Below are 25,542 nucleotides of genomic sequence, written 5' to 3'. Positions count from 1 at the left end.
GAGAGAGAGATTAGTTGCCTCCTGCACGACCCCCAATTGGGGATCGAACCTGCAACCTGAGCGTGTGCCCTGATCAGGAATAGAACCCGCCACCTTCTGGTGTACAAGATGATGCTCCAACCAACTGTGTCACATTGGCCAGGGCTAATCCTATGATTTAAAAGGGAAGATTTATTTCTGATTCTTTGTCATTTATCCAGTCTTCAGAGAAGTTTTCTACTCCTCATAACTCCTCAAAACCTCATTAACTTCTGCTTAAAGAAGTGCCTAGGAGTAGGAAAGAAACGCGTACAAACACTCCTATCCCCACCTTTAGATAGCACTAAAAGAGCCTGCTAATAGGAAGACTTATTGGAAATAAATATCCTTTTCACCTCACAGCCACCTGAAATCCCACAACTGCAGAATTCATTTGAGTTAAACAAAAAGTAATGAAATTTTAGATATAATGAAGGAAAATGATCTAAATAGGTCAATAAATAAACTGATTTAATAAGTATTGCATGGGTCCAAATCCTAGTTTCAGCATTTACAAGATATATTATCTAGCACAAGCTACAGAAACCTTTAGCATCTTGATTTCTTCATTCATAAGATGAAGACAGTAGTAATACCTATATCATGGGATTGTTAGGATTAAATCAGTTATGTGTTTAGAAAACTGCATGCCATAAAGCAAGTTCTATATACATGTTAAGTAAACATGTATATAGAACTTGCTTTAAAAGGTAACTTACAAAAATTTTAAAAGGTAACTTGCAAAAAATGAGTATTAGAATGCCAGCCTGGCCAGTGTTGTTCAGTGGTTAAATGTCAACATATGAACCAGGTTACAGTTTGATTGCAGTCAGGGCACATGCCAGGGTTGCAGGGCTGGTCCCCAGCAGGGGGTGTGCAAGAGGCAGCCAATCAATGATTTTCTCTCATCATTGATGTTTTTATCTCTCTCCCCTTCTTCCTTTCTCTCTTTGAAAACAATAAATACATATTAGTAAAAAAAAGACTTCCAAAATACTTTTAATGTGATAAGACAGCTAATAGTATTTTGCTTTTTCCTTTTTTTGAATACATTGAGACAATTTTTTTCCTTTTTTGTTTTCCTTTTTGATCTTTCTATATTTTGTTGTGATGCTGATTTTTTTTCCCTTTTTTAAACTCAGATATTACTTAGTGTTAAGATTTTAGAGATCTAACAAAACAAAACAAAACCTCAAGAATTAGATAGTTCAGTGAATAGTAATTTAGGAAAATTGATATAGCATAAACACTATTAAATCATGCAAGAACTTATTAAACAGAGGCCACTATCATTAGGGGGAAATGTTTAGGTTACAAAGTCAGAATGTTTAAATTCTGGCATTTTGAACTTATCCTGGCTCTACCATTTATAGCTATAAGACCTTAAGCAAATTGCTAACTTTCTGTGTCTCAGTTTCCTCCTATATAAAATGAAGATAAAAATAATACCTATTTCACCGGTTTATTTTGAGGATTAAATATTAGCATATTACCTATTTTACCTGGGGTTTGATTCTTGCTAAATGCAGGACCCCAAAGGAGATTAAATAGAGAAGACAAAGCTGGCTTTCTAAGTCATGGGAGAAACAGTGTTGGTGCTAAACCAGTGGTTCTCAACCTTGGCTGCACATTAGAATCACCTGGGAATCTTTTTAAAATCCTGATTTCTGGGCCTCATCCTCCGGAAATTCTGTTTGTTACTAATGTTGTGGCCTCACCCCATAACAAAGAAACAGAATTTCCGGAGGACGAGGCCCAGAAATCAGGATTTTAAAAAGATTCCCAGGTGATTCTAATGTGCAGCCAAGGTTGAGAACAGACAATGGTGAGAGGAAGTGCTTCATGCCCAATGAGCCAGTCAAGAATTACAGCTGTGAGCATCCTAGTAAATGTAAAACTAGTAAAGCAGGATCTTAGAGGTGGGAGTGGCATGCCTTTACCTCAGCCATCAACCCTATTTTCTTGAAAATGGCATCAGATTTCCCACAGGTCATGTGGTAAGGTAAGGAAGCATTGGTGTTAACCCAGGCCAGGAAAGGGTGTAAATGTGGCCTTTGATGGTCTTTGTGCCTGACATCATTCAGGAGTAGAAACTATGTGGGCCCACTTGAAAGGTCCAAGGGAGGATGAAGTTCACAGGTGGATTAGCTAACCAATGGCCTCAAAAAACTAAAAAGCTATCAGTTATCTATACTAAGAAAAGCCTAAGTGGTGTCTCACCCTCGCATCATCACAAGATGGCCACACCAACATCGTCACAAGATAGTTGCCACAAGATGACTAGCAGGGGATGGCAGTTGTGGGCAATCAGGCCAACAGGGGAGAACAGCTGGGGGCGATCGGGCCAGCAGGGGAGGGCAGATGGGGGTGACTGGGCCTGCAGGGGAGGGCAGTTAGGGGCAATCTGGCTGGCAGGGGAGGGCAGTTGGGGGCGACTGGGTCTGCAGGGGAGAGCAGTTAGGGGCGATCAGGCTGGCAGGGGAGGGCAGTTGGGGGTGACTGGGCTTGCAGAGGAGGGCAGTTGGGGATGACTGGGCCAGCAGGGGAGGGCAGTTGGGGGTGATCAGGCTGGCAGGGGAGGGCAGTTGGGGGCGATCGGGCAGCAGGGGAAGGCAGTTGGGGGTGATCAGTCCAGCAGGGGTGCCGTTAGGGGGTGATCAGGCTGGCAGGCAGAGGCAGTTAGGGGCAATCAGGCAGGCAGGCAGGCTAGCGGTTGGGAGCCAGCAGTCCCAGAATATGAGAGGGATGTCCGACTGCAGGATCGGGCCTAAATTGGCAGTCGGACATCCCCTGAGGGGTCCCAGATTGGAGAGGGTGCAGACTAGGCTGAGGGACACCGGGCCTCTAGTTAATTATAATTCACAGTACAGCAATATTTATTTTTTAACAAACATTTAGAGAGCATCCTATCTAATAAAAGAGTAATATGCAAATTAACCATCACTTCCTCACTCTATCACAAAGATGGTGGCGGCCACGGAGCTGGAGCAAGCAGGAGGCTGGGGTTGCCCTGGCGATGGAGAAAGCCAAGCTTCCTGCCTGCCCTGGCTGGCCCTGAGCTCCACTCATGGCTACAAAATTTTGATTATAGAAGATAAATAAATCCCAGATCCTTCTTCCAGCCGGACCAAGGCTACAAAGTTTCAATTATAGAAGTTAAATAAATCCCAGATACCTGCTTCCAGCCCGTGGGTGTGGCCAGCCTGAAAACGGCCCTCAGCCCCTCACCCAGATTGGCCAGGAACCCCAGCAGGACCCCCCACCCCTGAAGGGGCTGTGGCCAGCCTGCCAACAGCCAGCAGCCCCTCACCCAGGCTGGCTACACCCCCATGGGGTGAGGGTCCTCGCTGGGGGGCTTGACCAGCCTACAAACAGCCATCAGCCCCTCACTCAGGTTGGCCATGCACCCCAGTGGGGACCCCCACCCTGAAGGGGGTGTGGCCAGCCTGAAAACAGCCCTCAGCCCCTCACCCAGGCTGGCCAGGCACCCCAGCAGGACCCCCACCCTGATCTGGGATACCCTTCAGGGCAAACCAGCTGGCCTCCACCCATGCAGTAGGCCTCCATCCTATATAATAAAAGGGTAATATGCAAATTAACCCTAACAGCAGAATGACTGGGAATGACACACACTGACCATCAGGGGGCAGACACCCAATGCAGGAGATGACTCCTGGTGGTCAGTGTACTCCCACAGGGGGAGCTCTGCTCAGCCACAAGCCAGGATGATGGCTGCCAGCACAGCAGTGGTGGCGGGAGGCTCTCCCGCCTCCTCAGCAGCACTAAGGATGTCCGACTGCAGCTTAGGCCTGCCCCTGCTGGCAAGTGGACATCCCCCGAGGGCTCCCGGGCTGCCAGAGGGATGTCTGACTGCCAGCTTAGGCCCGATTCCCCATGGAGTGGGCCTAAGCCAGCAGGTGAACATCCCTCGAGGGGTCCCAGACTGCAAGAGGGCACAGGCCGGGCTGAGGGACCCCCTCCCCTGAGTGCACAAATTTTTGTGCACTGGGCCTCTAGTCTTTTTATAAAAAGCACCGTGGCTCAATGATATGTGAAAATAGATGAAAATATGGATGCTTGCAGACTACAAAGAGATTTTTTAAATACATACACACACACACAACAACAACAACAACAACCACCACCACTAATGCAAATGGCTATTCTTTTTTTTTTAATATATTTTATTGATTTTTTTACAGAGAGGAAGGGAGAGGGATAGTCGGAAACATCGATGAGAGAGAAACATCAATCAGCTGCCTCCTGCATGCCTCCCACTGGGGATGTGCCCGCAACCAAGGTACATGCCCCTGACTGGAATCAAACCCGGGACCCTTCAGTCCTCAGGCCATTGCTCTATCCACTGAGCCAAATCGGTCAGGGCACAAATGGCTATTCTGACACTAAATTGCCTCAATGTAAGTCTGATTCTCTTTATTGACTCTACGAAGGCAAGTACAATGAATACCATGAGAGAGGCTCAGATAAATGTAGTTTGAAAGATGCAAAGAAGAAATCAGTCTTCAACTGGAAATGATGGAGATATTTTTTTGAATCATTAAAATTCACACTGATGTTAAGCATATTCATTAAGATTACCTGCTTTGCTTGCTGCCTCAGATCTTCCCCTACAGACTCTGGCTCAGTCATCTTCCATTCTGCTGCAATACTCCTGAAAACATCAGCTCCAGTGTTTAATACTTGAATGAGACGATTATCATGGGATAAATGAGCCAAGACCCTCAGTTCAAGTTGAGAGTAATCAGCAGCTAATATTACACCACCTGAAGTAGAAATAATTTTAGAAAAGCTGAAACAATGGCAAATCCACATTTTATATAATTGAGAAGGTTGACAGAAATTTAGTTTTAACACAGAACCATGAGATCATGTATCCAAAAATTAAAAACTTGCTCTTAATATGATGCAATTCAGTTCTGTAACTTAGATCATTTTTTTTTCATTTAGCTTTCAAGTATACATAACATGCATAAAGCTACCCCTGACCTCTGCTCCTTAACCACTTTGGCAGTGCTTCCCTCAGTGTTCCCACAGCACCTGACGCATAATCTAAAATGGTTCTTTCATGCCTCACCCGCACTGACCTTTAGGGATAAGAGACTTAATTTTCTTTTACATTCTATAGAAAACTTTGCACAGTTCCTGGCACATAATAGACTCTTTTTTTAAAAATATATTTTATTGATTTTTTACAGAGAGGAAGGGAGAGGGATAGAGAGTTAGAAACATCGATGAGAGAGAAGCATCGATCAGCTGCTTCCTGCACACCCCCTACTGGGGGTGTGCCTGCAACCAAGGTACATGCCCTTGACCAGAATCAAACCCGGGACTGTCAGTCCCCAGGCCGACGCTCTATCCAGTGAGCCAAACCGGCGAGGGCATAATAGACTCTTAAACGGTTGTTGAATGAATGAGTGAATGAATGAACGAATGAACGAACAAACAAACTGGTTTCCAATGTGTGCACATTTTAAGTAGGCTGGAGAGAAATGTGTGCTCCACTTGGATAATAAAAAAAAAAAAAAATCCAGCCCTGGCCGGTGTTTCTCAGTGGTTATCAGACCTCACACTGAAGGGTCTCGGGTTCAATTCCCAGTCAAGGGCATGTACTGGGTTGTGGAGTTTGCTTCCTGCTCCCAGTCGGGGCCCATGCAGGAGGCAACCAGTCTATGTATCTCTCTCACATTGATGTTTCTCTCTCTCTTTCTCTCTCCCCCAACCTCCTTCCACTCTCTCTGGGAAGCAATGGAAAAAATGTCCCCAGGGGAGGATTAAAAACAAAATAAAACAAAAACAAAGACATGCAATTGAAAAAAATCAAGTGGTTGATATGTGAAGAAAAGTTTTTTAAATTATTCAGATAATTTACCTATGGATTAGAAATGAGTGAATTAGATATGCATGGCAAAACCAAAAAAATAAAAAAATAAAAGAGGTTCGAAGAAAAAGTAGGAAAAATATTTGACTAATATTAAAAAGAACTCATTGCCATATAAAAAAGGTGCTATAAATGAAGAACAGGACAAAACATAAGCAAGCAGTTCATAAAAATAAGGATAAAAGAAACTTAAACATGTTAAAGAAAGCTCAACTTCATTCACAATAACAGAAATGCATATTTGTCTACAGCAAGAAACAATTTTCCTCTATGTATATTGCAAAAGTCTAGAAGTTGGAGAGCACACTGTGGTAAGGCTGAGAAAAAAAATACTCATAGATTGTTATTAGGAAGTAAATGGTAACTTACTTCCATTATATTAGATGGCAATTTGACAATACCTATCAAAACTAAACAAGTTTTGCCCTAGCCGATTTTGCTCAGTGGATAGAGCCATAAACATGAGAAACCTGGACAGCATATGTGAAATAACTATGTTCAGGTGTTGGACAGCAGGCAATTCAGACTACAGTCCCTGAGAGGGGGGAAGAAGGGAGGGGGTGAGTTCTGCAGCTGTCTCAGGTTCCCAGAATGCATTGCAGGGAAGGAGAGAGGAAGCAGAGCACTATGGTCTCTCGGAGCTGAGGAAGCAGAGACTGCTTAAAGCAAAAACAACTACGTAGCAGAACTGATAATCATAATGATCAAATCAATTACAAGAAAAGGGAAATAAAAAAATTCCTTACATTCTGGATGATGTGGTGTAAAATTATTTAAAGATAGTTTGTGATGTGAGGCATATTATAAACTCTAAAATATCTAGGACATGTAATTGATAAACTTAGAGAAAATAAAACAGAATAAAAATAGTCATTGAGTGGCAGAAATTTCCAGACTGAATTCATATATATTTAAATTAATTAAATATTTTAAAACAGAAGCAGTATAAAATAGTTGCATTAAACAATTTTATTATTTAGGTAAGAATAAATTGATGGATGAACAGATAAAGAAAATGAAGTTTACACATACAATGGAATATTATTCAGCCTTAAAAAGAAGGGAAATTCTAACACTTGCTACAACATGGATGAACCTTGAAGACATCATATGGAGTGAAATAAGCCAGGTACACAAGAACAAATACAGTATGACTCTACTTACATGAGGTACTAGAGTAGTCAAATTCATAGAGAGAGAAAGTAGAATTGTGGTTACCAAAGGCTGGGAAGTAGAAGAGGGAGAGTTAGTGTTTAATGGGCACAGAATTCCATTTGGGGATGATGAAAAAGTTCTAGAGACGGGTGTGGTAATTATTGTACAAGGCAAACCTACGTAATGCCACAGAACTGAATACTACTTAAAAATGGTTACAATCGTAAAATGGTGTTAGTTCATATTTAAAAAGCAAAGTGAAATTTGCCAAGCAGGTAATGCTATCATAGAATTGAATTCACTCTTAGAATATATGTTTCTGACAGAATCCAAATAAATTCATATAGTTAACTGCACTGACCCAGACCTGCCAACTTGCAAAACATAAAAGGGCAAATGTATATACCAACAGTAGGGATTACCTGGGAGTTAGATCATGACTTCCAAATGTTTTAATGACAAAAGGTTTATGGCTAGAGTACTGAGGACAGGTCAGGCAGGAGGACAGCCTTGGGGTTATAACCCATGTAAGAGGAAGCAGCAGTCTGGAGAAAAATGCAAAGCAAGTCAGAAAGAGAGACAGAAAAGTGTGCCTTAGTGGTCAAGGGAGGAGAGAGATTGAGGAAAATGAGGGTTGATTACCAGTGACAAATGCTGTACAGAAGTCAAAGAGGATGAGGACTAAAATATCCATGGGATTTTCCAAAAAGGGTTTCAATAACCTTGGAAAATATGGTTTCAGCAGGCTGCTACCAATGACCATACACCACACAAGTTTCCCACAGAGCAGGTCATGAGGACAATGATAACTGATTGTTACACACCTGGCAACACAAAGGGGAAAAGCAGGCTATGCAGAGGAAAGATGGAAGTATGAATGCATCCTTCTGAGTCTTAGTCATAATGCAGGCTTTATCAGTGTTCTGAAAAATATCCCTACAGTAATGAGAAGCTCAAAAACTGTCAGCATCCTACCTGGGAAAGGCACAAAGGCGTGCCGCATGCTGACCGAAAACGGCATCCCTCTGTCTGAGCTTCTCTCCTCCGTCTGTGCCTGGTGCAGGGAGTTCAGACCACAGCCCTTCTTAGCTCCTCTTCTGTCAAGCAAACCACATCATCAGCTGAACATGAAGTAGACTCAAATATGTGAAAAGGCCTGATTTTTCAGTAAAGTTAATGTTTCCATCTAAGAAATTTAAAAACCTTACTATTTGAAACTTACTTTAAAGCTTAACAAAGATTATAGACTTTTTTTTTTTTTTGCAAACATTCAATTAAGTAGGAAGTAAAACATTTCTGTAAAGGCCTTTCCCACAAACTACTTCTGAGATAATTCATTGGCATTTAGCTCACCTCAGCAAATCTCTTTGACCAGACCTAACATACATTAGCTATGCTTTTTCTTCCCTTTGTGTGTAAGTGAGGAGGGCAAGAGGGGATATTCCTGACTTTGCTAAACTCTTCCTTTTAGTATTTGACTTAAATAAGCATATCCTGGCACGGGTTTTCAGCATTTCACCATCAACTAGCTTCTTCTTTTTCTTTTTTTTATAGCAAACGTGGAAATTTATTGAACAAGTACAGACTCCCACGTGGGAAGGGGGCAAGAGTCCCCTCAACTAGCTTCTTTATAGACAGACTCAGGGTTTGGAATGGATAGTGTCTAGAATAGAAATGTATATAGCTAAAACAGAAATTTCAGCTATTTTCATTATTTTGTCCACTAGGCTATTTTCCAGCCATTCATACTCACAAAAATATATTAACACAAAAACAAAAAAACATAATGTCTACCTGCTCATGGGAAGTAGGCCTTTGCCTAGGGCTTGGGAAGGTGGGCTTTCTCCTACTAGTGTTGGCATTTGGATCTCAAAATCTCTTGGCACACTCTGAATATTTGGTTCTGTAAATGTTATTCGTCCTAAAATCAAATAGAATAAAGATAAAAAATTAGGGGGGGGGAGGGGAATCTAACATTTATCTTAATTGTAATTGCATTTCTGAATTAGTTTAAAAATGTATGCTCTATTATTGCTAAAATAAAATAAATTTATATTTAAATAAAATATTTTTCATTATGTTTATGTGCCTAACAATGATAAAATAAGTACAAGATAAATTCCAACAAAAGTGAATATATGAATCAGCTATAATACAATGTTTTACTTTAACCTAGCTCTCTAGAAAACAAGCCTATGATAAGAAATAATTTGATAAATTGAACTATTCCTATGCTAAAATGAGTATCAGATGTCAGCACTATAAAATGTTAGCAGTTACATTAATGAGTGAAGACTAATCAAATGGATCCTAGGCTAAAGGCCTGTCGTCACCTTTAAAAGCCAGGAATGCTCAAGATACAGGGAAGAGGATTTGGAGCTAAAGAGCAACCTGAGTGCTGAAGAGGGACAACTGGGCTGGAGGAGTTAGCTTATGCGGGAGACAGAGTAGCAGTGAGAGGTAGAACATCCCTTTCTAGACCTCACCTGGCTGATTTTCCTCCCCATCATCACTCATCAAAAGGATCAATGCTAACATGGACATAGCTGAAGACTAGAATCATGTAGTTAATGAGTTTTCTTTTTTTTTTTAATATATATATTTTATTGATTTTTTTTACAGAGAGGAAGGGAGAGAGATAGAGAGTTAGAAACATTGATGAGAGAGAAACATTGATCAGCTGCCTCCTGCACATCTCCCACTGGGGATGTGCCCGCAACCCAGGTACATGCCCTTGACTGGAATCGAACCTGGGACCCTCCAGTCCGCAAGCCGGCGCTCTATCCACTGAGCCAAACCGGTTTCAGCAGTTAATGAGTTTTCTTAAGAAACAGAAAGCAATTTGTTTAAATGTTTATAGACTTTATTTTCCCCAAAATATTTTACATTTTGTTTACTTCTTGGTTGAATTTCTCTAGAACACATAAGCATTGTTCAAAAGAAGTGTCCCTGGCTGGTGTTGTTCAGTTGGTTGGAGCATCATCCTGTACACAGAAAGGTCGAGGGTTTGATTCCAGTCAGGGCACATACCCAGGTTTGTGGGTCCACCACTGGTTAGGGTGCATATGGGAGGCAACCAATGTCTCTCTTTCTCTCTCTCCCTCTCCCTCTCTCTCTAAAAATCAGTAACACAGCCTCAGATGAGGATTTATTTATTTATTTAAATATATTTTATTGATTTTTTACAGAGAAGAGGGGAGAGGGATAGAGAGTTAGAAACATCGATGAGAGAGAAACATAGATCAGCTGCCTCTTGCACGCCCCCTACTGGGGATGTGCCCGCAACCAAGGTACATGCCCTTGACCGGAATTGAACCTGGGACCCTTGAGTCCGCAGGCTGATGCTCTATCCGCTGAGCCAAACCGGTTAGGGCAGCATTTTTTTTTTTTTAACAGAGTCTTAAAAAAAGTTTGGGTAACTGATTTTGTTTTTTGCAGTTTTTATAATACATGTGTAGTGATGTGTTTTATTATACACCATTGTAATAGACTCTCTACTAGCTACTATATGTAATTTTATCTTCTTTTAATAAGTCAGACATTGTAAGTACCTAGAATATTGTTTTCCTGAATAAACCCATGCTATTATGCCTCTGTTATTTAGCTTTTAGCAAAAATTAGTCCACAATTAATGGTAGATATTAATATAATTATTATCATTAAATGGCCTATTCAGTGTTACAAACCTAACAAATAGCAGATGAAGAATCCATCTTTGAGCCCTAGCTGGTTTGGCTCAGCGGATAGAGCATCGGACTGCGGAACGAAGGGTCCCGGGTTCAATTCCGGTCAAGGGCACATGCCTGGGTTGTGGGCTCAGTCCCCAGTTGGGGATGTGCAGGGGGCAGCCAATCGGTGATTCTCTCTCATCATTGATGTTTCTATCTCTCTCTCCCTCTCCTTTCCTCTCTGAAATCAATAAAAATATGTTTTAAAAAAAAAAAGAATCCATCTTTGTGCCTCAGGACACTGTCTTCTTTTCTGTAATTCTACTTCATTGTCAGGTTTAGTGTTTGAATTAATGAGGTAACACTGGCAGACAAACAAGATGATAAAAATGACAAAATATGAATGTAGCATTATGGAGATGAAGTCTAATAATGAAATGGCTTTTCTATACTTAAGGAAACTTCTATTTCTAAAATATTCTTTAAATGTACATACATGGAATGGATTACTTTCTGCTTTATAAGCAACAAATAAGTGTGCAACAGCTTTGAAATTCTAGGTTGATTTTTTTTTTTTTTTTTTTTTACCAACAAGGATTTATTTTTCATATGTTTACACCAATGAAACTGAAATACTAAGAGGGCAAGGAATGGCTAGGAAGAACTAAGAGGTTAATTAAGTAGAGAAGAAGGAAAAGAGAAGCTGAGAACAAGGAATAAGCAAGCAGAGAAAAAAGCAGCTCCTCATGGTGCTTCCATCCTTACTAACAGCAACAGCTGGTGATGAGCCACACACTAAATGCCATGCACTGTTCTAAACACTTGACATGTATTATCCCATTAAATCCTCAGGATGATTGGTGAGATATGACTATTATTACACTTTTTTACCAAGAGAAAACTTGAGCACTGAGAGGTTAAGCACTTTGTCTAAAGATTAACAGCACCAGGATTCAAACCTTATAAAAATCAGGTATCAAAATCCATATTCTATATCATCCATCTAAACTTCCCTATGAAGGAGTTAACACTGCCCTTACTTCTACTGCATACTGCATTTGGCTAATACTTAAAGTGGCCTGGTGGGCGTGGCTCAGTGGTTGAGCATCGACCTATGAACCAGGAGGTCCCGGTTCAATTCCCTGTCAGGGCACAAGTCCAGATTGTGGGCTCCATCCCCAGCCTGGGGTGTTCAAAGGTTTCTATCCCTCCCTCTCCCTTCCTCTCTGAAATCAATAAAAATATATTTTTTAAAAAATTTAAAAATAAAGAATTCAGGAAAAAAAATAAAGTTCTGCACTGCCTAGAGAAAGAAAACATTTTTCCGTACCATATTATACTCACATCTATGCCAAGAGGGCCATGAGACACCCAAAGGACTCCACAGCTCTCTTTTCTAATTGAGTAAAATAAGATGCTCACTCATTATACAAAAGCCCATACACCTACTTAGATTCAAGTTGGAGAGAATCTTAAGGTGTTCGGGAGAGGGCTAGGGCTGAAATTAGATAAGATCACTGACTCAAATATTTAATTCTGGATATAAATCAGCCTCGGACACCTAGCTTCTCTACACCGTACTTGAAAGCAGAAGCTATATCTTACTAACTCTCATCTCTGTATCTAGGTACTATCCACCTATGCTTTGGATGTAGTATGTGTTTTATAAATGTTTATGAAACTTCATTTAACCCAATGATCCACACTTGAATTCCTTAGTGATCCTAAGAAAATATTTATGAAACTTTTTTTTTTCAAAATTGGATATTATCCACATTTAAAATTCCTCATTACCTGTAGCAGTGTGTGACTGTGATATAGGATAGATTCTTTCCATGCCAAGGAAAGGATTCAGACGCCTTTCCCGCTGCAGGGGAAAGACGACTTTGGTAATAGCATTAGTGATTCTTCTCCACTCTAATATCAAGTTTGGTAAAGGATGCAATGCCTTTAATTTATTTAAAACATCCTGCCAAAGAAACATAAGGTTAAGATCTGATTCTTATACAAATTCCTTAGCAAATAGAATCTCTTTTAGGTAAATAATATAGTCTCAAAATTAAATTTGCTAACTTCTGTATCTATAACTCAAAATTACTGTTTGGGTTTTACAGAAATCACCATAATGCTAAAACTATGATATCTATAGATTATTAAAAGCAAACATATTAATGCTGAGCAACATCAATTTAGATCTACCCACACTCCACCCAAGAGTTTACATCATCTCTTTTTATCTCTATATTTTTCTCCTCCATTCCTCAACTAATTGGAAGTTTCCCCTTTCCCCCTTTTTGCCGTAATATTTTCATGGTTTCTATATCAAGAAAATTTGAAGACATTTATTTTAACACTTTAAATTTTCCATGCTAAAGACTTTCAATGAATGTTAACGAATAGAAACGTGTGAGCTCAAATAAAAAGTTTTGCTACAGAATGAAGCTGTGGAAACTCCCCCCTCCCCCCCCCCCAAGATAAGGCAAAACATAGTTAATGATATTAGGGTCAACATTCTACAGCAAAAATGTAAAATAAGCCCTTTCTCTCTTCTCTCCCATGCATATACTTTCTATGAATTATAACTAGCAATTATACTTCGAACTCAGCAGGGTAGACTCTTAAAAGAAACTCATGTAAAACTTATTATTTTGCCCTGGAATTGAAAAGAAAAAAAGAATTTTATTTGTATTGGCTTGGGTTTTTTTCTTTTTTTTAAAAAAAATTTCCCATATCTTTGTTCATCTATAATAATAAAAGCGTAATATGCTAATTAGACCGGATGTCCTTCTGGGACTAAGCCAGGGCTGCAGCAGCAAGATCGAGGCAGCTGCCCGAGGCTGCAAGGGAGGGATCGAAGCAGCTGCAGCTGCAGAGACCTACTCTTGCACAAATTTCGTGCATCAGGCCTCTAGTGTTCCTATAACTATACAAATTATATTATACTGGAAGTCTAAGAATAGTGGATGTCAATAATTAAATGATGTCTACAGGTCTGAGGTTTACAAACCTTTACACGGTTTTAATGATAGGAAGGACACAACTGATAACTCAGATTATGGTCCAGATTTTCCATGCTGAAACATCTCCACATTTATTGTGGCCACCAAACCACAAACCAATTTGTTTTATTGTGGAAAAGTTCAAATGGTGCACTACGTTGGATCTTGATTTCATCAACATTCTTTGAAGACACCAACATGCTAAAAGTAGTTCAGTGCTGCCCTGTGATTGCCCCAAAGAGCACCTTGCTCGTGCTGAACCGCTTTCCCAGCTTTAGCTTGCGTCCATTGTCATTCCCTCTTCTGGTAGCTCCCAAAGTTTTCTTGCTGCCTTGGTTGTTTATCTCTCCATTTGGTGGCAACTTTAATTCCAAAAATAAAACCTGTAAGAAATTAAAGCTTCTTTAGTCAAGAATCAAATCTCAAGTACTGTCATTAAGGGGGAAAAGGGAGACATGTAATACTTTAAACAATAAAGAATTTTAAAAAAGAAAACATTTTTTAAAGTTATTTGAGAAAACAATCATATAGTTCAACATGGGTTGGAAGAATGGTTTGGGGTTTTTAGGAGAATTTTAAATTATCGCATTTAATAAATAATGGTAATAAAATTTATGTGTCAGTAGGCTACCCATACTACTTAGGCACTGACAGATGAATACTAACACCAGGCTTTTAAACAGTCAAGAACACAGGAATGTGTACTCTGTGCTGAACAACTGACAAATAAGCTATTGACATTGAGACTTTAGGTTACTCTGAGGATTGTGAATGCTCCTAAATACCACTTGATGTGGTAAACAATTTGGCTGCTCAATCATTTAAGCCCCATAGAGTCAACATGGGAGCCTTCATGGTTATTCTGATCACAAAAATCAGACAACAGTAAGTAGGAAAGGGTCCAAAAAGCCATCTAATTCTACCGCCGTAAGGCTGGACCCTGAGAGTCCCTGGACACAAAGTCACAAGAAGGTGGCCAACCCAATGTAGCAATAATGAAAGCTGGAGTGGCCAAAGCACTCACTGAAGAAACAAGGCCTCCGCAGGCTCTGGGGCAGAGAGGGGATCTTGTATATAAATTATTTCTCCAGGCTTCAATGAACACATCTGTGAAATGAGGGAGTTGAACAAGACAGGGCAAGAAGCACTATTATTTACTGAACAGCTGCTATATGCCAGCCATTATGCTAGGTGCTTTAACATGTGTCATCACATGTAACTTTATGACAATTCTGCGACAAATCTGAAAAACGTGTTCAATATTACATGGCCAGAAAGTAGAATTAAGAATTAGAACCCAGAGTCTTATAACTATAAAGTCCTTTTTTTCTTTTCACTAACCCATGCTTCCGTCAGCAAACTTTCCCCACAAAGGGCCCCATAACAGGTATTTTCAGCTTTGCATGGTTTACTGTCTGTCAGCTTCTCGACTGTGTGATTATAGAATGAAAGCAGCCATAGACAATAAGTAAATGAGGAGGCGGGGCTGTGTTCCACAGATCTGGCCTGCAAGCTATGGTTTGCTGATCCCTGCTCTAGATCAGTGCCATCTGGAAGAATATTTTGCAATAATGGGAATGTTTTGTATTTTCACTATTCAATATGGTAGCTACTAGCCACAACGTGGCTACTAAACATTGGAAATGTGGTTAGCACGAATAAGGAGCTAATTTGATATATCTTATTTAATTTTAATTAATTAATTTAAATTTAAACAGCCACAGGTGGCCAGTGGTTCCTGTATTAGTATAGTTATCCTGTCCAATTCAAAGATTCAACTTAAAATCAGCAAGGATTAAATACTCAGTGTGAAACTGTTAGATTACCTTAAATATAGCTTCTGTTTTAACATGGAAGACCTAAGAACAAGCTAATAACACCAACGGACTTTTATTCCAGCTCAGAGTTTGGTCTAGGCCTATGGTTCTAATACATTATTACACATCTGAGTCACAAAGGCACAGGTTCCTGCCTTTCCTCCAAGCCTAGTCGTACTGAAATCCAGAGGTTCTATATTTTTGATAAATTCCTTATGTAATTTTATGTGCTTTCAGGAAGGTACTAGAGTTAGTGAATAAACGAAGGAGGTAGGATTCAAACCCAGGAAATCTGTCTCTAAAGCCTATGATCTTCACCAATATCTTATATTATTGAATCACATCTGAAGACACCGTAACTACAATGCTATTAAGTGTTAGCACCCAACCTACATTTGTAGGAGAATAGAACACCAATCTTTCAAAATAAAAAACAAGAATAAACCATGTCAAAATTTATGTAAGGTGATAAAAATCTTAATTAGGCTTAAAAAGCAAACAATCACAAAAATCCATTTTTCATTAACAACTGAAAAAAATATCTAGTATTCTAAAAAAGGATTTAGAGGTGAGAGCTCATGAAGTTAATAACTTCATGGAACAAGAGCTATGCTGTTATGCAACTATCTTTTGTGCAACAATATTTATTAAGTGCCTCCGCTGTTCCAAGCAATTTCCCTTCTCATAGAGCCTATGGTCTAGGAGCCTTCTTTATCATCTTCCTATTTAATAAATATAAGATATAACATAAATTATATGCTAGAATACTCTATCTCCAAAGTATTCTGCTTAAATGAACTGGTTGTTTTTTTTTTTCTGATCCTTGATGTTTAGATAAACACATTTAGGAAATGCACCCACACACATGCATAAACACACACCCCATTTTTAACTCTAAAAATTACTTTTCTAAATTCCCTATTCCTATGATACAACCTCAGCGATGTCATCTGTACTGGTGAAGGAAAAACTGTGGCCGGCTAGTTGATAGGCCTGAGTCTCAATTGCATCCAGCTTGGCCTGCATTATGTGTTTCTGACTTTCACATTCTGCAGTACTAAAGCCGATTCCATTCAGTTCTAGCAAGGCCAAGCAGTACTGACAGGGCATTTCCACTTTACATAAAACATCTGGAAGACAAAAGGAAAACTAAAACATTAATTTATCAGCCAACTGACTAGATCAGCATCATTATCTAACCGTGTGCATAGAATTCTTCTAGCAAAGCCTGAAGGTGATACCCAAGCTCTCCTTCACAATCCAGTTGCCTAAGCAGCATTCTCAAAACAACAATGAAAGGCATAAAAGTACTTCCCACTTTTCCACTTAAGCACTAGACTATTATCCTTGGCCATCCAGAGGATAGAAGAATTGGCAATATTGTGAATAGTCTGGATTACAAGAGACTGCTTTTCTTCCAAAATAATGTTTCTGCTTCTACTCTTAGCAAGAGAAAAATGGTTAATTTTATTTGCTAAACTGACTACAAAGTGTTAATTCCCTAAAATTATTTCCCGTATTCCTGGTCCCATGGCATGCATGCTTGCACAAAGAACTAAATATGGAGGTTTTACATTTTCTGATGCACTTTACCAAAGAGTAAAGAAAATTTCTTCAATAAGAATCAGACTATTTTTCTATCTGCTGACATTTTTCAACAGAGTTGCTATTCTAAATCAATTTTCCGAGTATGTTCATAGGAATTTTAGTCCCAAAGATACTCTGTAAGAGAGGTGGCACTGTATGCTTTGAGTTCAGCATTTATATACTGCTCTTGGATATTCATGTGTCCTGTTAATACACAAAAGGCTCTGAGAAGACCAGAAGCAAAGACAATTATTTAATTTTGTATTAACCAAAAGTCTGGAATTATTCAACCATAAAACTCTCTGTTTTATAATACTTACTAACATCCTGAATAGTGTCCTTAGAATGCACTGAGAAATACTGTCCCAAATCATTAAGAAAAAAATCCATACCAAAGACCTCACTTTCCAGTACTGTGGGTCAGTAGGACTCTAAGAAACCCTGGCCTCTGAGGAACTGCTGGTATCAATCAGCAGGAGAGAGATCTCCGGGTACACCCACAATCAACACTAAAACAAGTGAGAACTACTGGCCTCTAACAGGAGGAGATATTAGGCAGTCAGCCTACTTTTGAGTCCTGAACTCAAAGCAGAAATTCATGGGACTAGTGGGACTAGTGGGACTAGAAAAATAAGGAACCGGGGTCAGAATGAGAACAGCACGGTCAGAGTGACAGGGAGCTCAACTGGAACATTAGGCAGCAGGAAGGACCGGGGTTGTCATGGGAATAAAGTCCTATAGCCAAGAGGTTGAGGGGATGCGTATCTTTAGAATACCAACAGGAGGAGAAGCTGATTCTCAGACTCCTGTTCCAAACCAAAACTCTCAAGGCAGGCTGATGTGGTCCAAGGACACAGTGTTGTTTGACAACAGTGGGGACAAGAGGAAAACCTTTGTTGAGGGAAAGCTTTTTCAAGTCAGGCCAGCAGGGCTCCACTGTTCAAATCTTGTAGAATTCACAAAAAGTATGAAAAATACAAGAGCAAAGAAATATTAATGAAATTCAGCAGAAGCAACAAATGGCCGGTTTAGATTTCAAGAATTGGAGATATGAAATGGTTAGTGCACAGGGCACAGTTATGAATGAACTGTTCACCAAATAAAAAAGAGACAAATACAAAGTAAGACATCAGGGAAACAGAATGTGAATATGTCAATAATCACAATAAATTGGTAAATTAAAAAAAAATTGTTAAGTTTGAAAAATAAATGAATAAGCTATATTCTGTTTATAAGAAACATGAAAGCATAGGACCAAAATAAATAAATAAATAAAATAAAGCAGGTAGAACCAAGATGGCGGCATAGGTAAACACAGGAAATTACTGCCTCGAACAACCACTTCAAAAATACAACTAAAAGACAAAACGGACATCATCCAGAACCACAGGAAGGCTGGCTGAGTGGAAATTCTATAACTAGAAGAAAAGAGAAAAGCACACTGAGACTCAGAGGAGGTGTGGAAGTGCAGAGGTACGGAGGCACACGTGGCAAGGGCTGGCAACTGAGGACGAGGCTGTCTTTTTTAATCAGGAGGGAGTCACAAGCCCCCGACTGCTCTGAACTTCAGTTCCAGGTGAGTCTCTGGGGACCTAGACTCATACAGGGAGAAACTGGACTGTCTGGCAGTGGGCAGAACTCGGAACTCGAGGGCGGCTTTCTCTCAAAGGTGCTTGCAGCGATTACCAGGACACTGAGACCCGGGGCCCCTTAGGGCAGGGCTGAGGATCAGCCATAGCTGCTTGCTCCGCCTTGTTGATTCCCTGAGAACCCGCCCCACCCAAGCTGCGACAGAAGCTTTTGCATATGAATGCCCTGGCCCTTTGCAATCTAAAATTACCTAACTGCAGCTGGGCCAGAGAGACCCAGAACTTCCAAGAGAAGGCCCAAGGCCCCACAGCAGCTTGCATTGCTTCACAGCTGGGCCTCATCTGGGCACCTCCAAACCCCAAACAAGGAAGGGGAACCTGCAGATCTCCTCGTAGCTCCTGCTGGGTAGCCTCAGGCAGAGGCTAAATTAGAACCTCCTTAGATCCAAGAGCCAGTGTACCCAGTGGTCAGAGTGGGACCATCCAGATTACAACTCCTCAGATCCATAAGGGACACACTCAGGGGGCAGACTCAGTGAGCACCAAAGCTCCACTGAAGCAAATCTTGCCCCAGAAGAGTGTCTCCAGCTCAGTTCTCCCACTGTAGACACAGCTGATTCTCACAGCCAATTGGCCTGGAGGTCAATTCCTCCCAGTGATACTTAGAACAATCAAGGCTTAACTGCAACAAGACTGTGCACAAAGCCCACAAAGGGGTGCACCAAGAGTGTCCACCTCAGGTAATTGGGGAGGCTGAGCCACTGGGCCCTATAGGACACCTAGCAAACAAAGCCACTCTACCAACACAAGGAAGCATAAAAAATGCAGAGACAAAGAAACAGGTCACAAATGACAGAAATGGAGGAAAGCAAACAACTGGATATAGAGTTCAAAACCACACTTTTAAGGTTTTTCAAGAACTTTCTAGAAACCACTGATAAATTTAGTAAGACCCACAAAAAGACTGGTGAGACCGCTGATAAATGTAGTGAGACCCTCAAGAAATCTAGTGAGGCCCTCGAGGATATGAACAAGGACCAACTAGAAATTAAGCATACACTGACTGAAATAAAGGATATTATGCAGAGTTCCAACAGCAGACTAGAGGATCACAAGAATCAAGTCAAAGATTTGAAATACAAAGAAGCAAAAAACACCCAACAGGAAAAGCAAAATGAAAAAAGAATCCAAAAATACGAAGATAGTGTAAGGAGCCTCTGGGACAGCTTCAAGCGTACCAACATCCAAATTATAGGGGTGCCAGAAGAAGAAAGAGAACAAGATATTGAAAACCTATTTGAAGAAATAATGACAGAAAACTTCCCCTACCTGGTGAAAGAAATAGACTTACAAGTCCAGGAAGCGCAGAAATAGACTTACAAGTCCAGGAAGCGCAGAGAACCCCAAACAAAAGGAATCCAAAGAGGACCACACCAAGACACATCATAATTAAAATGCCAAGAGCAAAAGATAAAGAGAGAATCTTAAAAGCAGCAAGAGAAACTCAGTTACCTACAAGGGAGTACCCATACAACTGTCAGCTGATTTCTCAACAGAAACTTTGCAGGCCAGAAGGGAGTGGCAAGAAATAATCAAAGTGATGAATGCCAAGAACCTACAACCAAGATTACTTTCTCCAGCAAAGCTATCATTCAGAATTGAAGGTCAGATAAAGAGCTTCACAGATAAGGAAAAGCTAAAGGAGTTCATCACCACCAAACCAGTATTATATGAAATGCTGAAAGGTATCCTTTAAGAAGAGGAAGAAGAAGAAAAAGGTAAAGATACAAATTATGAACAACAAACACACATCTATCAACAAGTGAATCTAAAAATCAAGTGAATAAATAATCTGATGAACAGAAAAAAATAAAAATAAAGCATAGGACCTTCAGGTTTAAAAGGAATAGAAAAAGATATATGAAGCAAATATTAATCAAGAGAAAGTTGATATTGCAATATTCATTCCAGAAAAATAGACTAAGAAAAAAAAATATTAGTGGTAGAGCTGGTCACTACATAAATATATGTTTTAATTCACCAGGAAGATAAATCAATTTTAAATATGTATGTATCTGATTAAATGGTCTCAGTAGATAGTTAAAATTGACTGAATGACATGTAAAATTAGAAATAGAAATTTTAAACAACAACCCTGACTAAAAGACATTTATAAACGTCTGCATCAGAGTTAGAATACACATTCTTCTTAGATATGCATAGAACATTTATACCACAGTTTCAGTTTTAGATCACAAAGCAACTCAAAAAATTTCAAAGAATGGGTATAATACAACTATGTTCTTTAACCACAATACAATTAAGTTTGAAGGTAAAAGTAAGAATACAAAATAAAAAGTTTCCAAGTATTCAGGAATTAAAAAACAATCTTTTAAATAATCCAGGAGTCAAAATGTATCATAACAGAAATTCTTAAATATTTAGAATAAAATGATGAAAACATTACATGTCAAAACTTGTGAGATAAAATGAAAGTAAAGTTTTAAGGGAAATTTATAGCCTTAAGTACTTAAATTAGAAAACAAAAATTTACTTGAAAAGTAATAAGTTAAGTATCAAACTTATGAATTTAGAAAAAGGACTGCAAGATAAAGTAGTAAACTAGAAGAAAAGAGATAATATAAATGTTGGCAGAATTCAGGGAAATAGAAGACAAAAACAATAGAAAGATCAAAGGCAAAACTGGTTCTTTGAAAAGACAGAAAAACTGGATAAACATCTAGTGAAGTAAATCCTATATAATAAAAGGCTAATATGCAAATAAACTGAATGGTGGACAACCAAACAATCGGTCGCTATGACATGCGCTGACCACGAAGGGACATGGGCGGAACATGGCGGATGTCAGCAGCAGGTAGCACAGCATGGAACCTGGAGGGCATAGGCCACGGCAGGAGGGCATAGGCCACGGCAGGAGCAGGTGAGCGGGGGGCGCCAGACCAAGGTGGGGCACCGGCCCCTGTCATCGGGGTGAGCCTTTGGTGGTTACTGAAAATTCTTTGCTCCCACATGCCACAGTCCTGCCCAACACTCATACCTGCTGCCGGCGACAGCCCCACTCGCACCCACTGCTGGCACTGGAGCTGCAGCTCTCACCCAGTGCCAGTGCCAGCCATGCTTGCACCCACAGCCAGCACTGGAGTCGCTGCTCGCACCCACTGCCGGTGCCCAGAGCTGGTCCCGATTGCTCAGTGCCATCAGGGGGTGCAAGTGGTGGCTGCCGGCCCCAATCGCCCCGAGGGCTTCTCCACCTCCCCCTGCTCCTGACGGGCAATCAGGGCAGCAGCCGCCACTTGCACCCACTAACAGCGCCGGCCCCACTTTCACCTGCTGCTGGCACCAGCCCCAATCGCTCGGCGCCATCAGCGGGTACGAGCGGAGCTGGCTCGTTCAGCGGGTGGGAGCGGCGGTGATGGGAGCAGGGCTGCCGGCAGACAGGGGACCTGGGCTGTGGTGGAAGGGGCCAGGCGGGGGTGTGGAGGATAGGCCGAGCTGGCCCCTGTGCCCCCCGCAGCCTCGTGGCCCATAGTTCCTATCAAGGTGCATGAATTCATGCACTGGGCCCCTAGTTAATATTATAAAAGAGAAAGAGGACATAACAGATATACCTGAAATCTTATCTAATAAAGAGGGAATATGCTAATTGACCCTCACGCTGTCACAAAGATGGTAGTGCCCACAGCCAATAAGGAGGGAATACGCTAATTGACTGCCCTGCCCTCAAAGATGGCAGAGCTCACAGCCACAAGATGGCCGGCAGGGAAGGGAAGTTGTGGGCAATTAGGCCAGCAGGGGAAGGCAGTTGGGGGCAACCAGGCCAGCAGGGGAGGGCACTTAGTGGCAACCAGGCCAGCAGGGGAGGGCAGTTGGGGGCGACCAGGCCAGCAGGGGAGGGCAGTTAAGGGTGACCAGGCAAGCAGGAGAGGGTAGTTGAGGGGGACCAGGCCAGCAGGGGAGGGCAGTTAGGGGCGACTAGGCTGGCTGGGGAGGGCAGTTGGGGGCAACTGAGCCAGCAGGGGAGTGTTTAGGGGGTGATCAGGCTGGCAGGCAGAAGCAGTTAGGGGCAATCAGGGAGGCAGGCAGGTGAATGGTTGGGAGCCAGCAGTCCCAGATTGTGAGAGGGATGTCCAACTGCCGGTTTAGGCCTGATCCCACAGGGACACATGATCCTGGCAGTCGGACATCCCCTGAGGGGTCCCAGATTTGGAGAGGGTACAGGCTGGGCTGAGGGACACCTCCAGCCAAGTGCACAGATTTTGTGCACTGGGCCTCTAGTCTATTCTAATAAAAGGGTAATATGCTAATTAGACTGGGAGACCTTCCGGATGTTCTTCTGGACAAAGCCATGGTGGCGATACTAAGGTAGAGGCGGTTAGAGGCCAAGAGGGGAAGGCAGTTGGGGGTGATCAGGCTGGCAGTGGGGGGGGGGGGCTTTTGGGGGCAAGCAGGCCGGCAGGCAGGTAGTTAGGGGCAATCAGGCAGGCAGGCAGGCAGGTGAGCGGTTAGGAGCCAGCAGTCCCGGATTGCGAGAGGGATGTCTGACTGCCGGTTTAGGCCTGATCCCTGTAAACTGGAAGTAGGACATCCTTCGAGGGGTCCCAGATTGGAAAGGGTGCAGGCCGGCTGAGGAACACCCCCTCCCCTGTGCACAAATTTTGTGCACTGGGCCACTAGAGTAAAAATAAAAAAATAAAAAAAGAAAGAAAACAATAGCTTTATGACAAAAATATTTTGAAAATTTAGATGAAAGAGAGAAATTCTTAAAAAATAAAGCTTACCAAAACATAATCTAAAAGATATAACTGAATAATCTTACAGTTATTAGAGACATCAAAGTAGTAGTAAAAAATATTTCCACAAAGAAATAGTTTACAGGCAAATTCTACCAGAAATTTGAGGAACACATCATTTCTATGAAACATAAACTCCTCCAAAATAAAAGGAGGTTATATTCATCGACACATTCCATGAAACTAGAATAACTTTATTACCAAAAACAACGTATAAGGAAGGAAAAATATAGTCATTTTATAATCACTGAATAGGCAAAGTTGAGCAAATATTAATTAGCAAGGTTTCTTTCACATTGCTGTTTAGAGAGTAAACCAGGCACAGCCACCAGAACAGAAGGGGCCATCGGGCTCCCCATGGGTTCGTGTAGGAGCTGGTCTGCGAGCCCGGCCGGGAGAGAGTGTGCTGCCCACCTGCTTCCATGTGGCACCGCTGGGTGGCCCAGAGGCCCATGCTGTGCCCCAGCCCGCAACATCTGGCCACACTCTCCATCTCTTCGCGTGGAGACTCAGGTGCTGTGACTCAGGTGAAGGGGGGCATACGGGGGCCTGGGAGCCTAGGTGCTTCCCAGGGCCCAGAGGTCAGCTGGGACCTGCCCTTCCATGCCAGATGCTTGAGCTTCAATCGCCGACCAGGCCTAGGGACCATACCCAGCACAAATTTCATGCACTGGGCCTCTAGTCTTTGAAAAAAAAAGACTTAACACTGCTCAAGAATGCATTTAACACCTAGTCACCAACATTTTTTGCAGGAAAAAAAGCTTTCAAGGCACAATGAAAATAAAAAAAATTTTAAAATAACCAATCTGGCTTGGCTGGTGTTGCTCAGTGGTTGAGCATCATGAACCAAGAAGTCATTGGTTTAATTACTGGTTGGGGCACATGCCTGGGTTGTGGGCTTGATCCCCAGTGGGGGGCATGCAGGAGGCAGCCAATCGATGTTGATACTTCTCTCTGATCAATGTTTCTATCTCTCTATAACTCTCCCTTCCACTCTCTCTAAAAAATCAATAAAAACATATTTTTAAAAAAAGTTACAGCCCTGGCCCATTTGGCTTAGTGCTTAGAGAATCAGCCTGTGGACTGAAGGGTCAAGGGTTCAGTTCCTGGTTAAGGGTACATACCTCAATTGAAGGTTCGATCCCCAGCCCCCTGTCAGGCACAAGAGAGAGACAACCAATCAATATTTCTCTCTCATGTCTATGTTTTTCTCCCCCTCCCTTCCACTCTCTGAAAAGCAATGGGAAAAATATCCTCAGGTGAGGATTAAAAAAAAAAGTTACAAACTAATCCATATCACCACCATCAAATGTTGATTATCTGGGAACTATACAGAGTATCCAGGACACCTGACCTGGGAGTAGACCAGCAGACAGAGGGAAAGAGATGTGTTCATTCAGCATTATTGTCCATGAGTGTAGAAGCAGTCCTGTGGCATGTGTCACACATACTCCCACTCCTTGGCCTGCCTACATTGACTTCGAGAAATTAAGTTTGAAACATTTCAGTGGCTGTTCAAGAGCTGCTAATATCATGTAAGCAAGTCAGTCTGGTCTTTGTATTATTCTACCCAATGATACTAGGGAGAACATTACTATCAGCACAAAGGGCTTGTGTTAGCAGTAAAAATATTAATAATCAACTAAGACAAAAATGAATACCTACTCTGAGGCAGACATTGCACTTAGTTCTCTCTCATTTAATACTCATAACCCTTTATAAGAACTAGACTTAGAGGGTTTCAGTATCTCGCCCAAGGCCCCTCACTTGTAAGTGACATAGCCCAGAATCAAACCCTGGTCTGTGTGAATTATCAGTCTGCTCTTTCTAGTATTTATTAATCAGGCAATAAGTTCATGTTTTATATCTTCCCACAATGAAGCCAACTTTCTTCCACTTCATCATTTTTGCCATTAGCATATATTATGCTCTGTGAAGTCAAGATACTCAATGTGGACCAGCAGACTGCATAATAAGTCCATGCTATTTGTTATGAGGG

General features: G+C 41.3%; 1 protein-coding gene across 2 annotated transcripts in view; it reads right to left on the bottom strand.

Moving 5' to 3' along the window:
* Positions 1 to 25,542, bottom strand: part of POLQ (DNA polymerase theta) — a 98,879-nt gene that overhangs the window by 18,954 nt on the left and 54,383 nt on the right. For both annotated transcript variants that reach the window (XM_059687715.1, XM_059687716.1), the window contains exons 20-25: positions 16,493 to 16,686; positions 13,985 to 14,122; positions 12,535 to 12,709; positions 8,867 to 8,993; positions 8,048 to 8,169; positions 4,618 to 4,802 (exon numbers count right to left, since the gene is read on the bottom strand). In XM_059687715.1, the coding sequence (XP_059543698.1) occupies positions 4,618 to 4,802; positions 8,048 to 8,169; positions 8,867 to 8,993; positions 12,535 to 12,709; positions 13,985 to 14,122; positions 16,493 to 16,686 (941 nt within the window). The remainder of the gene's footprint in view (positions 1 to 4,617; positions 4,803 to 8,047; positions 8,170 to 8,866; positions 8,994 to 12,534; positions 12,710 to 13,984; positions 14,123 to 16,492; positions 16,687 to 25,542) is intronic.

Source organism: Myotis daubentonii, chromosome 3, assembly GCF_963259705.1.
Source record: "Myotis daubentonii chromosome 3, mMyoDau2.1, whole genome shotgun sequence".
NCBI classification, from domain to species: domain Eukaryota; kingdom Metazoa; phylum Chordata; class Mammalia; order Chiroptera; family Vespertilionidae; genus Myotis; species Myotis daubentonii.
Note: the sequence above shows the minus strand (reverse complement) of the source record. Positions and strands in the feature narration are given on the sequence as shown.